Raw genomic sequence first — 17544 nt, 5'->3', positions numbered from 1 at the left:
TCCTTTCTTTGCTCACATGCTCACTTTGTTCATCTGTTTTCCACTGACTGACACCATTATTCTTTCCTTCTTTCCTGTCAAGTAAACTGCGACCATTACAAAGATGAACGCTCAGTCAATCGTAGATCCAGAAAATCTAAGAGAGGTTTGTTTACAGTTTCATATTTACTATTTATTTCAGTTTTATTATTCTGATATTCTGTATCTCTGAAGTGCTTTTGGCTTCATTATTGTCCTTAACAGAAGAGTTGCTGAACATTGCAGATGGTCACAGGAGTAGATTTCTTGCAGGTGCTCCACGTAGCACTCACCATACCCATGTTTAGAACAGATATCATGTCCACACACAGTACACTACACAGCAAGTCAAATCAAGTCTGTGAGCATCACTGCTGTGGCACCTCACCACATCCACCACACCATGGAACCATCTCGGGTGGATGGCAACCACCCAGGCAGACAACCAGTCTAATCTCGAAAAGAACCAGGTGCAGTCAGGTGAAACATGGGCATCCTCTTGGTCTTTGGCAGCTACTGGAACCCTCAGCACTCAGGCACCTCATGCACAAAGAAACAAACCACATGGCCAAAATGTCGATGCTCTCTCACAATGCACATGATCCTCCTAATCTTAGTCTCTCTAAGTAACCACTCATTTGATACAACATCATTCCAAGGGTAACCAAGGACCCTCCTAAGAGATCGTGTACCAAAGACATCCAGTCATTGCCTTCAGTCACTCAAATATTCATCCAGACAGGCAGCACCGGGACCTGAAAGACTTGCATCTTCATTCCCCTGCAAAGATACGGGCACTGCCAAACACCTCTGTCCACTGGCTTCATGACTCCATACGTTATTCCCAGGCAGCTCTCAATCTGAAAGGCTGAGGACCAGAGACATGTATGTCATTGCCGAGATACGAGAATGTCTCCACAAGGTCAACTCTTTCTCCACATAAAGACGCACTGATGGCTGAGTCCAGGAAGTTGTTCAAAGCCTGAATCTTAGTCTTGATCCAGGATAATTACAAACCTTTCCTCACCAACAAAAGCACCCAAGTCACTGGTTTCAACAACCCTCCCCAACATCCACTCCATGCAAGCACTGAACAGTGTAGACATCAGAACGCAGCCCGCACCAGCACATTTTCACTGACAACAACTCAGAGTCTCTGCATAGTACTTAAAGTATCTGAGTACAGGCTGGCTGTGATGTTCAGTAAGTTCTTGGGGATTCCATGAATTCTCAGGATGTCCCAGAGAGCAGCCTGATCAGCTGAATCAAATACTTTGTGAAAATCAAGAAAGACTGCAAAAAGCACTGCTGTTGTTCATGACCACTCTGATTGAAAATGAATGGTAGCTGGTCTCTTTGCTACTCTCTGGTAGCAAATGTGGTGATGGGGGACCCAGCCATGTATGAATTACCTTTCTCCATGCTGCAGCCTACCTTGGAAGATGGGCAAGATACATACAACTAATGCCACACTGGCTTGACTGTCACACGAGGTAACAATGTCTGCATCAGCTGTTGGAAAACCAGGACATACTGATAAGAAACAGGCTCCTAGAATGAGTGTAGATTGGGCACATGCACAAGCAGCAACCGGCAGTGAGTGAGAGCTTGTCGTCTGCTGTTGGTGTTCAATGTGTCTTCTACAACCCCTGGCAATAATTATGGAATCACCGGCCTCGGAGGATGTTCATTCAGTTGTTTAATTTTGTAGAAAAAAAGCAGATCACAGACATGATTTCAAATGGCAACTTTCTGGCTTTAAGAAACACTATAAGAAATCAGAAAAAAAATTGTGGCAGTCAGTAACGGTTACTTTTTTAGACCAAGCAGAGGAAAAAAATATGGAATCAGTCAATTCTGAGGAATAAATTATGGAATCACCCTGTAAATTTTCATCCACAAAACTAACACCTGCATCAAATCAGATCTGCTCGTTAGTCTGATCGAAGCATTGCTTCAATCTGCGAACCACTGCTTCGATTGGTTCAAGGTTCAGAGCAAAGCCGCGCTGCAGAAAAGTTGATCACGGACCCGCTGCAGGGTCTGTAATCAATGTACAGAAATTATCATTTTCCTGACAAACACCCCCCAAAACAACAGCCACTCTGAAGGACCGATAACAGAATCGTTAAGCAAAAAGCTTATTGATGTCGTTGGATCGAATCATTTCTTAACGATACCTGAAAGGAACCAGTTCTCGATACCCATCCCTAGTCGCAAGTGTTGCAAATAACAAATTTCATGTCTATTTTTGACACCGCAAAAAAAGTGCAGACCGGCGAAGCCATTTTGAAACTACACATGCTCTTGGCTGGGCGTGTCATATGACAGGACCAAGCGCTCCCGATCACCGATCAAACCGATCAAGGCGTGATCGGCCGATAATGATCGGTGCCCGATCGATCGGTGCACCTCTAATATTCAGTGATGAATCTTGAATCTGCATTGGGCAAGGTGATGATGCTGGAACTTTTGTTTGGTGCCGTTCCAATGAGATTTCTAAAGATGACTGCCTGAAGAGAACATGTAAATTTCCACAGTCATTGATGATATGGGGCTGCATGTCAGGTAAAGGCACTGGGGAGATGGCTGTCATTACATCATCAATAAATGCACAAGTTTATGTTGATATTTTGGACACTTTTCTTATCCCATCAATTGAAAGGATGTTTGGGGATGATGAAATCATTTTTCAAGATGATAATGCATCTTGCCATAGAGCAAAAACTGTGAAAACATTCCTTGAAAAAGACACATAGGGTCAATGTCATGGCCTGCAAATAGTCCGGATCTTAATCCAATTGAAAATCTTTGGTGGAAGTTGAAGAAAATGGTCCATGACAAGGCTCCAACCTGCAAAGCTGATCTGGCAACAGCAATCAGAGAAAGTTGGAGCCAGATTGATGAAGAGTACTGTTTGTCACTCATTAAGTCCATGCCTCAGAGACTGCAAGCTGTTAGAAAAGCCAGAGGTGGTGCAACAAAATACTAGTGATGTGTTGGAGCGTTCTTTTGGTTTTCATGATTCCATCATTTTTTCCTCAGAATTGAGTGATTCCATATTTTTTTCCTCTGCTTGGTCTAAAAAAGTAACTGTTACTGACTGCCACAATTATTTTTTTCCTGATTTCTTATAGTGTTTCTTAAAGCCAGAAAGTTGCCATTTGAAATGACTTTAGTTTTGTGTCATGTCTGTGATCTGCTTTTTTTCTACAAAATTAAACAACTGAATGAACATCCTCCGAGGCCGGTGATTCCATCATTATTGCCAGGGGTTGTGTGTTTTAATCCTTAGTGATTTTACAGTGTGTTTCAGCGCTCTGGGAGGAGGGCTATGTTTGTATGTTAATGAGCGATACTGTAGCTCAGTGACTGTGAGAGGACTTTCAGCAGTGTTGTTATGTCCTTTTCTCTGTCTCATGAGTTTCATCAGTTCATAACCACAGTGTACAGTAGTGTTCAGAATAATAGTAGTGCTATGTGACTAAAAAGATTAATCCAGGTTTTGAGTATATTTCTTATTGTTACATGGGAAACAAGGTACCAGTAGATTCTCACAAATCCAACAAGACCAAGCATTCATGATATGCACACTCTTAAGGCTATGAAATTGGGCTATTAGTAAAAAAAAGTAGAAAAGGGGGTGTTCACAATAATAGTAGCATCTGCTGTTGACACAACAAACTCAAAACTATTATGTTCAAACTGCTTTTTTTTATCAATCCTGTGAATCACTAAAATAGTATTTAGTTGTATAACCACAGTTTTTCATGATTTCTTCACGTCTACAAGGCATTAATTTTGTTGGTTTAGAACCAAGATTTTGCTGGTTTACTAGTGTGCTTGGGATCATTGTTTTGTTGAAACACCCATTTCAAGGGCATGTCCTCTTCAGCATAAGGCAACATGACCTCTTCAAGTATTTTGACATATCCAAACTGATCCATGATACCTGGTATGTGATATATAGGCCAAACACCATAGTAGGAGAAACATGCCCATATCATGATGCTTGCACCACCATGCTTCACTGTCTTCACTGTGAACTGTGGCTTGAATTCAGAGTTTGCGGGTCGTCTCACAAACTGTCTGCGGCCCTTGGACCCAAAAAGAACAATTTTACTCTCATCAGTCCACAAAATATTCCTCCATTTCTCTTTAGGCCAATTGATGTGTTCATGGGCAAATTGTAACCTCTTCTGCACGTCTTTTATTGAACAGAGGGACTTTGCGGGGGATTCTTGCAAATAAATTAGCTTCACACAGGCGTCTTCTAACTGTCACAGCACTTACAGGTAACTCCAGACTGTCGTTGATCATCCTGGAGCTGATCAATGGATGAACCTTTACCATTCTGGTTATTCTTCTATCTATTTTGATGGTTGTTTTCTGTTTTCTTCCACGCGTCTCTGTTTTTTTTTGTTTGTTTGTTTTTTTCCATTTTAAAGCATTGGAGATCATTGTAGATGAACAGCCTATAATTTTGTGCACCTGGGTATAAGTTTTCCCCTCTCCAATCAACGTTTAATCAGACTACGTTGTTCTTCTCAACAGTGTCTTGAACATTCCATTTTCCTCAGGCTTTCAAAGAGAAAAGCATGTTCATCAGGTGCTGGCTTCATCCTTAAATAGGGGACACCTGATTCACACCTGTTTGTTCCACAAAATTGCCAAACTCACTGACTATTGTGAACACCCCCTTTTCTATTTTTTTTTACTAATAGCCCAATTTCATAGCCTTAAGAGTGTGCATATCATGAATGCTTGATCTTGCTGGATTTGTGATAATCTACTGAATCTACTGGTACCCAGTGGTGGGCACAGTTCCGATAATCCGATAACAGATAATTATCAAAGATAATGTTTTCATTATCAGATTATCTTTTTAGATAACTTTAAAAACCATTATCAGACTAATTATCTTCCGATAAATTTTTGTCCGATAACTTTTAGACCGATAACGTAATAAACAAAGCTGAACAGCAGCAAACATTTTTAAAATTTAAAATCAGTTGAGCACCTACCTGTTAAAAGTTTCCAAACAGATGTATGGTTCCACCCTCTGCAAACAGAAGAGAGCTGTCTCTATGAAGAACTACTCTATCCTTTGCAAGCAAAAAAAGAACTGGTCACAAAAAAAAAAAAAAAAATTCCTTTAACACCATACTGATACGCTGACAATATCACCCAAGTCATCCAGAGGCATACATTTTTAACTTATGGTTCAAATTTTAACCAAACTAATTTCAGACAAGTTATTTAAAATTACTGTCATGTCTGAAGTTTTATAAAGTGAAAATATCAGATATATATTTTAGTTTTAAAGTAATGTGCTAATTTTTAAGGTTTTAGTGTGGACATGCTGTGCCCAGCAGTGCATTATGGGTATGATAGAGTAATCTCAGTACATTCACGACAGGACAAATGCATTTCAGACACTCTGTTCAGGCTCCACGGACAGCAGCATTAAACTCTAGTGCCTAAAACTCTCGTGAATATATTCTCTGGGTTTATAGATGTTATTGTATTTGTGTTTGTTAAATTACACGCATCTTAAATGTAGCAGACATGGATTATTTGGAATCTTGTTTTGGCAAGTTTTCAAGGCCTCTACTGCCATCTACTGGCCAGTAGTGTTCATGGCAGTTCATGGCAGTATTCGTCCTGAAGATGAACAGACAATGTATGACATTTTTAATCATAAGTTAAGTTTTTTCAAACATAATTGAAAAAAAGTCTCGATGGGAGACATCAAAGTTTAAAAACAAAACGACAAAAAAAAAAAACATTACAAGACAGCTCTGCGGTGTTTGCACAGGCACAGTGCGAGTGGTTGGACGCTTGTAGCCCCTCAGCAGCAGGATACCCTCACAACGGCCGATCAGAATAATATCAAACAGGTTTGATTTTCATTCGACCATATGATCGGCAATCAGGAGGTGGTCGTGAGATCTTAAACACAGCTTGTTACTCCATGTACACTACACGATGCAGGACGCGCAATTAACCTGAAACTCGGTCCAAAAAATTCTCGCATGAATGAAAAATTATTCATCATCATAAAACATGCGCACATCATAAAACTAATAATAACAATAATAAAATGAGCGCACATTCTCTCCACATGCAAAACATTTTGCGATGACACTTCCAGGGCTCCGTAAAAATGCCGGTTTTTACAAATAAAAAATGGAATATTTTACAAAAGTACATTTATCTGTAACCACCAACACACGACATTAACGTGTTGGTTTACATAATGAATGACTCAACCAATCAGTGTTTAGCAGAGGCACTTTTACGCAGAATCCTTTGTGATCTGTCTGTGTTTGTTACAAAACCTCAGAATTAGTGCATTATTCAACATTAAAAGATATATGTTATATTTTAACTTTGTACAAATGACAGAATTGACATTAATGGAGTTATTCTATCAGTATTCATTTTATTTATACACCAAACCATAAGACATTGTGACTTTATTTTCCAAGACCTCCGCCTGACCGGAGCATTGTGATTGGGTAGGGAGCTGTGTTCTGTGCCTTAAGCTGTGTGTTAAATAAGAGCTTCCAGCAAGGGGGAGGATGTTCAAACACATAAGTGTGGGCCTTATTATTGTTTGGGTCTTTTGATGCTTCCAGAGGCAATCATGGTGTTAAAACTCAAATTCAGTTTATTAGTAATTGCAAATGTACCAGAGACAATACTGGAGTTTATCGGTTATCTGTAACTTCCAATACATTTTTGAGTGGTTTATCGGTTTATCTTTATCAAAGATAACTTTTCAGTTATCTTATTATCTGTTATTGAAGTTAATTTTTTGGTTATCTGTGCCCACCACTGCTGGTACCTTGTTTCCCATGTAACAATAAGAAATATACTCAAATCCTGGATTAATCTTTTTAGTCACATAGCACTACTATTATTCTGAACACTACTGTACAACAAGATGTCCCTAACTGCCAAACAAATAGTACAGCAGATAACTGTAAGAATCGTTCAAATCCAGTTACAAGCCCCAAAGTTTGACTATGTCTGCCTTTTGGTACATGTTGTAGAAAAATAACTTTTGCCATTTGAATTTTCAACAGGGGCCCAAGTAGGGGTCAATTGAAGAATTGCACAGGGTCAAAATTTTAAAATGTTCCAATCATACTGAAAGTGATACCACATTATGTATATGATGACAATGATTCCAAAAAGGTATAGTTTGGAACTAATAGGATTAGCAAATGGAATAGTTCTGAATGTTTGGTCTCCAAAGTAAAGGTCAAACAAGGTCAACATCCATTGGATTCTATGACATGTGACATCTATGTCACATGTCATAGAACATTATATGTTCTATGACATATGTGACATGTGAAATCAGCTTGGGACTCCGGCAAGGACGGTGGCATTCCTCCCCTCTCCTTCCCCCCCAAGCTGGCGGCTGCACGACCATGTTGCTGCGGCTCCCCCCACACTCACACTGCCTCAATTTGGATAATGGACTGTTTCAAAGTGCACATAAACAATGTCAAATGTATATGTGTTGTCTTTAATTCTGATGTGTGCCATTATTACGGTAAACAAGTAATAATTGTGGATGAATTGCTGTATCTTGTCTGTGGTGTATCTTGTCTGACAATCTGATGTTACCCCGTAACATGAAACTAAGCATGACACATGGTGCAAACTATTCCTTTTTAAAATCCTACTAACTCAACCAATAATTTGCATCATGTTTTACCATAATTGGAGCAACTTTAACTTTTGACCCCTGCACAAACTGAAAGTGACCTTTGTCGCCATGCTTGCTGTTTTTACCCCATAACTCCAGAACATTCAGTCATAGATAGTCCAAACTATACCTTTTTGGAATCTTTGTGATCAGACACATAATGTGGTATAGCTTTCAATATGATTGGAACTTTCTTTTATTTGGACCCCTATGCAGTTCTTCAGTTGACCCCTACTTGGCCCCCTATTGAAAATTCAAATGGCTAACATTATCTTTCTAAAACATGTACCAAAAGGTATACACAGTTAAACTCTGGTGCTTGTAACTGGATTTGAAGGATTCCTCTGCCAGTGACCCATCCAGGGCATACCTCCACCTTCACAAAGTGGTAGCACAATGACAGACCCACACAGAGCTGAGACTGAGCAATACTGGACACAGCATCAATGCGAAACCAATCAACATGATGAAGGCAGATATCGAACATTAAATCTCAGGCATGAAGAGCTTGACAGCACCAGGACCTGACATGATCCACACTGACTGGCTGAAGAATTTAACAGTACTCCATGAGCACCTGCCAGCCCAGATAGGTGGGCTACCAACAGCAGGACCCCCCCAATCAGGCTTGTTAACACAGGGCAGAACAAAACTGACCATGAAGGACCTCCACAAGACATCCAAAACACTCAAACTAGTGGTCAATTACCCACCTCACCACAACATGGAAACTCCTCTCAGGCATCATAGCTACCAAGTTGAGTAGGTACATGAGTCAACATATGAGCGCAGCTCAGAAGGGCATTGGCTGAAAAATATCAGAAGGTCAAAGCACCAGTTACTGGTTGATAGAGCAGTATACCAGGACTCAAAGTCCAGGCAGACCAACCTGAGCACAGCCTGAACTGACTACAAGAAACCTTATGACTCAATGCCCCACATATTAAATGATTGTGCCACCGTGCTGCTCATGGCGCGGGACAAACCCACCTCCGTGTTGGTCTCACAGGACGGCTTTCAGGTGGCTCAGATGGCTTCCGGTTGCTTTTCAGTCGTTTGAGTATGCGAGAAATTGTGCATGAGCTGGACATGCCCCAACATGTCCTGTGAGGCTTCATCACGGCGGTGCTTTGCGCCATGCAGCTCCGCCGCCACGCAAATCGTTCAGACATTTATTCGCAATAAAAATCCGACGAGAGGGGTGGACCACTGCTCACTCAAAGCCTCCTCACAGGCGAATGATGCAACCGACAGGCATGAAAAAACTCACGCATGCGCACGAAGGTTCAAGTTTGGCTGATGCAATCACACGTGATTCAAATCCATATGGTTTTTGCAAAAAATAAAAAGATACGATACTTTTTGGACAGACATTGTACAGATACACATTTCATCTCATGAACGTTTAAGGGCCTCTTGTCTCATGCCTTTATGTCGTTTGCTCATATAAAAATTTACATTGTCCCTTTGATGAGTTCTTTGTTCTTTTTTTTCACTATGTAGAGAGAAACAGAAGAAGCGGGCGTCAGCACCCGATGTCAACACATCGGATGGTGGCACTGTATGATTACGACCCGCGAGAGAGCTCTCCAAACATCGACATTGAGGTACTGTCCTCCTGAGAGCCATCACCACTCTGCTGTGACATTTCATTTGAATGAAACCAGCCAAAGCACATCACATCTCATGGTAGAAATGTTCTGCTACTTCAACCGCTTAAACACAAGGGAAAAAAGTGGCATGATGTTATTTTAGCAGTGGTAGCTCAGGACAGCAGCCCTCTTACACATAGGGAGGAAGCAGCAGCCTAGGACGAGTCTGCACTGTGTTCGCTGTCGGACTGAAGTCATTTTTTTCGTGTTCTGTTTGTGGCCACCCACGCTTTCACTCCTCTCACCTTTCTATTGGCACTGCCACTGACACAGTATGAAGGCCGCACACTGAGCGAGGAGGTGAGTGAGGGTGAGGAGGGGACGCTACCCTGTGCTTTGTGTGTTTCTTCCCCATTTGAGTGCCGGAGCGGAGGCAGTCTTTACTGCAGCCCCTCATGCATTTCCCCTACTCGGTTTGGTGACTGTGTCAAACTTCTTCTTCCGTTTGGTTTGTGTGTTTGTAGGACAGGTGTCCTGGGTGTGGTGCAGTCCTGTGCTCAGAATTCCAACAGCTGATGCATTTTCAGTTGCAACAGTCTGCTGAGACTGAACTGACACTTGTGTTTAAGATGCATCACATTGATGTGGAGAAGTGTTTACAATCATCAAACCTCAGTGGATTTGATGTTTTTGCAGAACAGAGCTGCTGAATAACATGCAGCAGCTCAGATGTATCTCACCAGGTCTTTGTTCTTTGACAGGCAGAACTGACATTCTGTGCCGGTGACGTCATCACAGTTTTTGGGGAAATAGATGAAGATGGCTTTTATTATGTAAGTATGGACTATTTATTCTCATGAATCACCAGCCATTGAAACACATCCTTACTGAGGATGCAGCACTGGAGGTTCATTCAAGTCAACTGAATTCAGTTTAGTTATACAAATCACAACATCAGGCGCCCCAAGGCATCCCCCGTGAGTGCAGTCAAACACTACCCCCACCTGCAAGCAAGCAAGCTAGCAACAGTGGTCAGGAAAAACTTCTTCAGATGGGTTTTGGTTAGAGGAAGAAACCTCAAGCAGACCAGACTCAGTCATGTGACCATCTGCTACCAATAACAACATGAGAATTTCAGGGTATGCAATGCTTAAAATACTGCACTTAACTAAACACATAGGTTCACAATAAGAGATGGCTGAAAGGACAACGGGACAAGTTGACCAGAGTCCCAGGTAAATGAGTGATTGTACTTATGTGAAATCAGTCACTCAATTAGGACATTCCCTAGGTTTCACCCCAACGCTGCTGCGTCTCCAACAGCCCACAAAATGCCCCATATCCCGCAAGCGCATTCTGGGATTCCAAGACTGCACACATCTCCATGCAGAAGAGTGCATTCAGACGTGATGTCACACAACTTCATCCCACTTCTGTTCAGTCACTTGATCCATGGATCCCCCTTAGTGTGTCTGGAAGTCTGTAACCAGCCAAAGCTCTATTTATCCATGTTCAGCCCACCAACTCCTCACCAGGCAGGTTAGGTGACTATGTAAGGGTCTTGTTCACAAGTGAGGGTAAGTTGGAGCACGAGATCAATAGACTGTTTGGATCTGCATCTGTTGTTTTGTGCTGTACTGGATCGTTGTTATGAAGAAAGAGCTGAGCCAGATGGTGAGACTCTGAATGTACCAGTCGAGTTATACCCCTATGCTCACCTATGGTTGTTAATGTTGGAAAATGACCAAAAGAACAAGGTCATGGATACAAGTGGTGGAATTAAGATTCCTCTGCTGGGTATCTGGGCTTAAGACCCAGGACACCTATTTCCAAGCTGGCTTGGAAACACCTCCGGATCCACCAGGTAGAGTTAGAGGGCTTGGCTGAGGATAGAGAAGTGTCAGCTGAGTTGCTTGGTTACTGCCACCATGACTCAGACAAGCATCAGAAAATGAATGAATGAACAATAGACAAGATACAAAACCAACTGACATGTAGGAGCAGGGGCAAGAAGAAATCAGGGGTGGGTGAATGAGACCAGCAAAGGGTGGGCTTTTTGACATCTTTTTGACACACCAACATAAAGTCTCAAAACTCTTTAGCTATGGTGGGCCACCAAAAACGTCTGAGAAAAATTAATGTGTGATTGGTACCAGAGTGACAAACTAAATTTGAGGAGTTTCCAATCAATCAATCAATCAATCAATTTTTTATATAGCGCCAAATCACAACAAACAGTTGCCCCAAGGCGCTTTATATTGTAAGGCAAGGCCATACAATAATTATGTAAAACCCCAACGGTCAAAACGACCCCCTGTGAGCAAGCACTTGGCTACAGTGGGAAGGAAAAACTCCCTTTTAACAGGAAGAAACCTCCAGCAGAACCAGGCTCAGGGAGGGGCAGTCTTCTGCTGGGACTGGTTGGGGCTGAGGGAGAGAACCAGGAAAAAGACATGCTGTGGAGGGGAGCAGAGATCGATCACTAATGATTAATGCAGAGTGTGCATACAGAGCAAAAAGAGAAAGAAACACTCAGTGCATCATGGGAACCCCCCAGCAGTCTACGTCTATAGCAGCATAACTAAGGGATGGTCAGGGTCACCTGATCCAGCCCTAACTATAAGCTTTAGCAAAAAGGAAAGTTTAAGCCTAATCTTAAAAGTAGAGAGGGTGTCTGTCTCCCTGATCTGAATTGGGAGCTGGTTCCACAGGAGAGGAGCCTGAAAGCTGAAGGCTCTGCCTCTCATTCTACTCTTACAAACCCTAGGAACTACAAGTAAGCCTGCAGTCTGAGAGCGAAGTGCTCTATTGGGGTGATATGGTATACGACCGGTCCCTAAGATAAGATGGGACCTGATTATTCAAAACCTTATAAGTAAGAAGAAGAATTTTAAATTCTATTCTAGAATTAACAGGAAGCAATGAAGAGAGGCCAATATGGGTGAGATATGCTCTCTCCTTCTAGTCCCCGTCAGTACTCTAGCTGCATCATTTTGAATTAAATGAAGGCTTTTTTAGGGAACATTTTAGGACAACCTGATAATAATGAATACAATAGTCCAGCCTAGAGGAAAATAAATGCAGGAATTAGTTTTTTCAGCATCACGCTGAGACAAGACCCTTTCTGATTTTAGAGAATTGCGTAAATGCAAAAAAGCAGTCCTACATATTTGTTTAATATGTGCATTGAAGACATATACTGATCAAAAATGACTGCAAGATTTCTCACAGTATTACTAGGGTCAGGGTAATGCCATCCAGAGTAAGGATCTGGGTTAGACACCCATGTTTCTAAGATTTGGTGGGGCCAAGTACAATAACTTCAGTTTTATCTGAGTTTAAAAGCAGGAAATTAGAGGTCATCCATGTCTTTATGTCTGTAAGACAATACTGCAGTTAGCTAATTGGTGTTTTGTGTCCTCTGGCTTCATTATCCCTCAGCCCCAACCAGTCCCCAGCAGAAGACTTGCCCCCTCCCTGAGCCTGGTTCTGCTGGAGGTTTCTTCCTGTTAAAGGGAGTTTTTTCCTTCCCACTGTCGCCAAGTGCTTGCTCACAGGGGGTCGTTTTGACCGTTGGGGTTTTACATAATTATTGTATGGCCTTGCCTTACAATATAAAGCGCCTTGGGGCAACTGTTTGTTGTGATTTGGCGCTATATAAAAAAATTGATTGATTGATTGATGGATAGATAAAGCTGGGTATCATCTGCGTAACAATGAAAATTTAAGCAATGCCGTCTAATAATACTGCCTAAGGGAAGCATGTATAAAGTGAATAAAATTGGTCCTAGCACAGAACCTTGTGGAACTCCATAATTAACTTAGTCTGTGAAGAAGATTCCCCATTTACATGAACAATTGTAATCTATTAGACAAATAGGATTCAAACCCACGCAGCGCAGTGCCTTTAATACCTATGGCATGCTCTAATCTCTGTAATAAAATTTTATGGTCAACAGTATCAAAAGCAGCACTGAGGTCTAACAGAACAAGCACAGAGATGAGTCCACTGTCCGAGACCATAAGAAGATCATTTGTAACCTTCACTAATGCTGTTTCTGTACTATGATGAATTCTAAAACCTGACTGAAACTCTTCAAATAGACCATTCCTCTGCAGATGATCAGTTAGCTGTTTACAACTACCCTTTCAAGAATTTCTGAGAGAAAAGGAAGGTGGAGATGGCCTATAATTAGCTAAGATAGCGGGTCAAGTGATGGCTTTTTAAGTAATGGTTTTAATTACTGCCACCTTAAAAGCCTGTGGTACATAGCCAACTAACAAAGATAGATTGATCATATTAAGATCGAAGCATTAAATAATGGTAGGGCTTCCTTGAGCAGCCTGGCAGGAATGGGGTCTAATAAACATGTTGACGGTTTTGGATGAAGTAACTAATGAAAATAACTCAGGACAGAACAATCGGAGAGAAAGAGTCTAACCAAATACCGGCATCACTGAAAGCAGCCAAAGATACGATACGTCTTTGGGATGGTTATGAGTAATTTTTTCTCTAATAGTTAAAATTTTGTTAGCAAAGAAAGTCATGAAGTCATTACTAGTTAAAGTTAATGGAATACTCGGCTCAATAGAGCTCTGACTGTTTGTCAGCCTGGCTACAGTGCTGAAAAGAAACCTGGGGTTGTTCTTATTTTCTTCAATTAGTGATGAGTAGAAAGATGTCCTAGCTTTACAGAGGGCTTTTTTATAGAGCAACAGACTCTTTTTCCAGGCTAAGTGAAGATCTTCTAAATTAGTGAGACGCCATTTCCTCTCCAACTTACGGGTTATCTGCTTTAAGCTACGAGTTTGTGAGTTATACCACGGAGTCAGGCACTTCTGATTTAAAGCTCTCTTTTTCAGAGGAGCTACAGCATCCAAAGTTGTCTTCAATGAGGATGTAAAACTATTGACGAGATACTCTATCTCACTTACAGAGTTTAGGTAGCTACTCTGCACTGTGTTGGTATATGGCATTAGAGAACATAAAGAAGGAATCATATCCTTAAACCTAGTTACAGCGCTTTCTGAAAGACTTCTAGTGTAATGAAACTTATTCCCCACTGCTGGGTAGTCCATCAGAGTAAATGTAAATGTTATTAAGAAATGATCAGACAGCAGGGAGTTTTCAGGGAATACTGTTAAGTCTTCTATTTCCATACCATAAGTCAGAACAAGATCTAAGATATGATTAAAGTGGTGGGTGGACTCATTTACTTTTTGAGCAAAGCCAGTAGAGTCTAATAATAGATTAAATGCAGTGTTGAGGCTGTCATTCTCAGCATCTGTGTGGATGTTAAAATCGCCCACTATAATTATCTTATCTGAGCTAAGCACTAAGTCAGACAAAAGGTCTGAAAATTCACAGAGAAACTCACAGTAACGACCAGGTGGACGATAGATAATAACAAATAAAACTGTTTTTTTGGGACTTCCAATTTGGATGGACAAGACTAAGAGTCAAGCTTTCAAATGAATTAAAGCTCTGTCTGGGTTTTTGATTCATTAATAAGCTGGAATGGAAGATTGCTGCTAATCCTCCGCCTCGGCCCGTGCTACGAGCATTCTGACAGTTAGTGTGACTCGGGGGTGTTGACTCATTTAAACTAACATATTCATCCTGCTGTAACCAGGTTTCTGTAAGGCAGAATAAATCAATATGTTGATCAATTATTATATCATTTACCAACAGGGACTTAGAAGAGAGAGACCTAATGTTTAATAGACCACATTTAACTGTTTTAGTCTGTGGTGCAGTTGAAGGTGCTATATTATTTTTTCTTTTTGAATTTTTATGCTTAAATAGATTTTTGCTGATTATTGGTGGTCTGGGAGCAGGCACCGTCTCTACGGGGATGGGGTAATGAGGGGATGGCAGGGGGAGAGAAGCTGCAGAGAGGTGTATAAGACTACAACTCTGCTTCCTGGTCCCAACCCTGGATAGTCACGGTTTGGAGGATTTAAGAAAATTGGCCAGATTTCTAGAAATGAGAGCTGCTCCATCCAAAGTGGGATGGATGCCGTCTCTCCTAACAAGACCAGGTTTTCCCCAGAAGCTTTGCCAATTATCTATGAAGCCCACCTCATTTTTTGCTTTTTTTTTCTGCTCAAGGAAGCCCTACCATTATTTAATGCTTCGATCTTAAATATGATCAATCTATCTTTGTTAGTTGGCTATGTACCACAGGCTTTTAAGGTGGCAGTAATTAAACCATTACTTAAAAAGCCATCACTTGACCCAGCTATCTTAGCTAATTATAGGCCAATCTCCAACCTTCCTTTTCTCTCAGAAATTCTTGAAAGGGTAGTTGTAAAACAGCTAACTGATCACCTGCAGAGGAATGGTCTATTTGAAGAGTTTCAGTCAGGTTTTAGAATTCATCATAGTACAGAAACAGCATTAGTGAAGGTTACAAATGATCTTCTTATGGCCTCGGACAGTGGACTCATCTCTGTGCTTGTTCTGTTGGACCTCAGTGCTGCTTTTGATACTGTTGACCATAAAATTTTATTACAGAGATTAGAGCATGCCATAGGTATTAAAGGCACTGCGCTGCGGTGGTTTGAATCATATTTGTCTAATAGATTACAATTTGTTCATGTAAATGGGGAATCTTCTTCACAGACTAAGGTTAATTATGGAGTTCCACAAGGTTCTGTGCTAGGACCAATTTTATTCACTTTATACATGCTTCCCTTAGGCAGTATTATTAGACGGCATTGCTTAAATTTTCATTGTTACGCAGATGATACCCAGCTTTATCTATCCATGAAGCCAGAGGACACACACCAATTAGCTAAACTGCAGGATTGTCTTACAGACATAAAGACATGGATGACCTCTAATTTCCTGCTTTTAAACTCAGATAAAACTGAAGTTATTGTACTTGGCCCCACAAATCTTAGAAACATGGTGTCTAACCAGATCCTTTCTCTGGATGGCATTGCCCTGGCCTCTAGTAATACTGTGAGAAATCTTGGAGTCATTTTTGATCAGGATATGTCATTCAAAGCGCATATTAAACAAATATGTAGGACTGCTTTTTTGCATTTACGCAATATCTCTAAAATCAGAAAGGTCTAGTCTCAGAGTGATGCTGAAAAACTAATTCATGCATTTATTTCCTCTAGGCTGGATTATTGTAATTCATTATTATCAGGTTGTCCTAAAAGTTCCCTAAAAAGCCTTCAGTTAATTCAAAATGCTGCAGCTAGAGTACTGACGGGGACTAGAAGGAGAGAGCATATCTCACCCATATTGGCCTCTCTTCATTGGCTTCCTGTTAATTCTAGAATAGAATTTAAACTTCTTCTTCTTACTTATAAGGTTTTGAATAATCAGGTCCCATCTTATCTTAGGGACCTCGTAGTACCATATCACCCCAATAGAGCACTTCGCTCTCAGACTGCAGGCTTACTTGTAGTTCCTAGGGTTTGTAAGAGTAGAATGGGAGGCAGAGCCTTCAGCTTTCAGGCTCCTCTCCTGTGGAACCAGCTCCCAATTCAGATCAGGGAGACAGACACCCTCTCTACTTTTAAGATTAGGCTTAAAACTTTCCTTTTTGCTAAAGCTTATAGTTAGGGCTGGATCGGGTGACCCTGAACCATCCCTTAGTTATGCTGCTATAGACGTAGACTGCTGGGGGTTCCCATGATGCACTGTTTCCTTCTCTTTTTGCTCTGTATGCACCACTCTGCATTTAATCATTAGTGATCGATCTCTGCTCCCCTCCACAGCATGTCTTTTTCCTGGTTCTCTCCCTCAGCCCCAACCAGTCCCAGCAGAAGACTGCCCCTCCCTGAGCCTGGTTCTGCTGGAGGTTTCTTCCTGTTAAAAGGGAGTTTTTCCTTCCCACTGTAGCCAAGTGCTTGCTCACAGGGGGTTGTTTTGACCGTTGGGGTTTTACATAATTATTGTATGGCCTTGCCTTACAATATAAAGCGCCTTGGGGCAACTGTTTGCTGTGATTTGGCGCTATATAAAAAAATTGATTGATTGATTGATTGATTTGTACAGTGCCAAATTACAACAAAAGCTGAATAAGGCGCTTCACACAAGTAAGGTCTAACCGTACCAACCCCAAGAGCAAGAACACAGGCAACAGTGGTAAGAAAAAACTCCCTTTGATGAGCTTGAGGAAGAAACCTCAAGCAGACCAGACTCAGAGGGGCGACCCTCTGCTTAGGCCATACTAACAGTTACAAGGTTTT

At 41.3% G+C, this 17544-nt stretch overlaps 1 protein-coding gene across 6 annotated transcripts in view; it reads left to right on the top strand.

The window, feature by feature from the left end:
• The window catches only part of rimbp2 (RIMS binding protein 2), a 337590-nt gene that overhangs the window by 284724 nt on the left and 35322 nt on the right, over positions 1 to 17544 (top strand). For 5 of the 6 annotated variants that reach the window (XM_034169645.1, XM_034169646.1, XM_034169647.1 and 2 more), the window contains 3 exons: positions 83 to 145; positions 9245 to 9348; positions 10095 to 10166. In XM_034169645.1, the coding sequence (XP_034025536.1) occupies positions 83 to 145; positions 9245 to 9348; positions 10095 to 10166 (239 nt within the window). Of the gene's footprint in view, positions 1 to 82; positions 146 to 9244; positions 9349 to 9666; positions 9694 to 10094; positions 10167 to 17544 lie in introns of all 6 variants that reach the window. The other variant, XM_034169648.1, reaches the window with a different exon arrangement.

The sequence above is a fragment of the Thalassophryne amazonica genome, chromosome 5, assembly GCF_902500255.1.
Source record: "Thalassophryne amazonica chromosome 5, fThaAma1.1, whole genome shotgun sequence".
NCBI lineage: Eukaryota > Metazoa > Chordata > Actinopteri > Batrachoidiformes > Batrachoididae > Thalassophryne > Thalassophryne amazonica.
The sequence above is the reverse complement of the archived record's forward strand: the minus strand, read 5'-3'. Positions and strand labels throughout refer to the sequence as shown.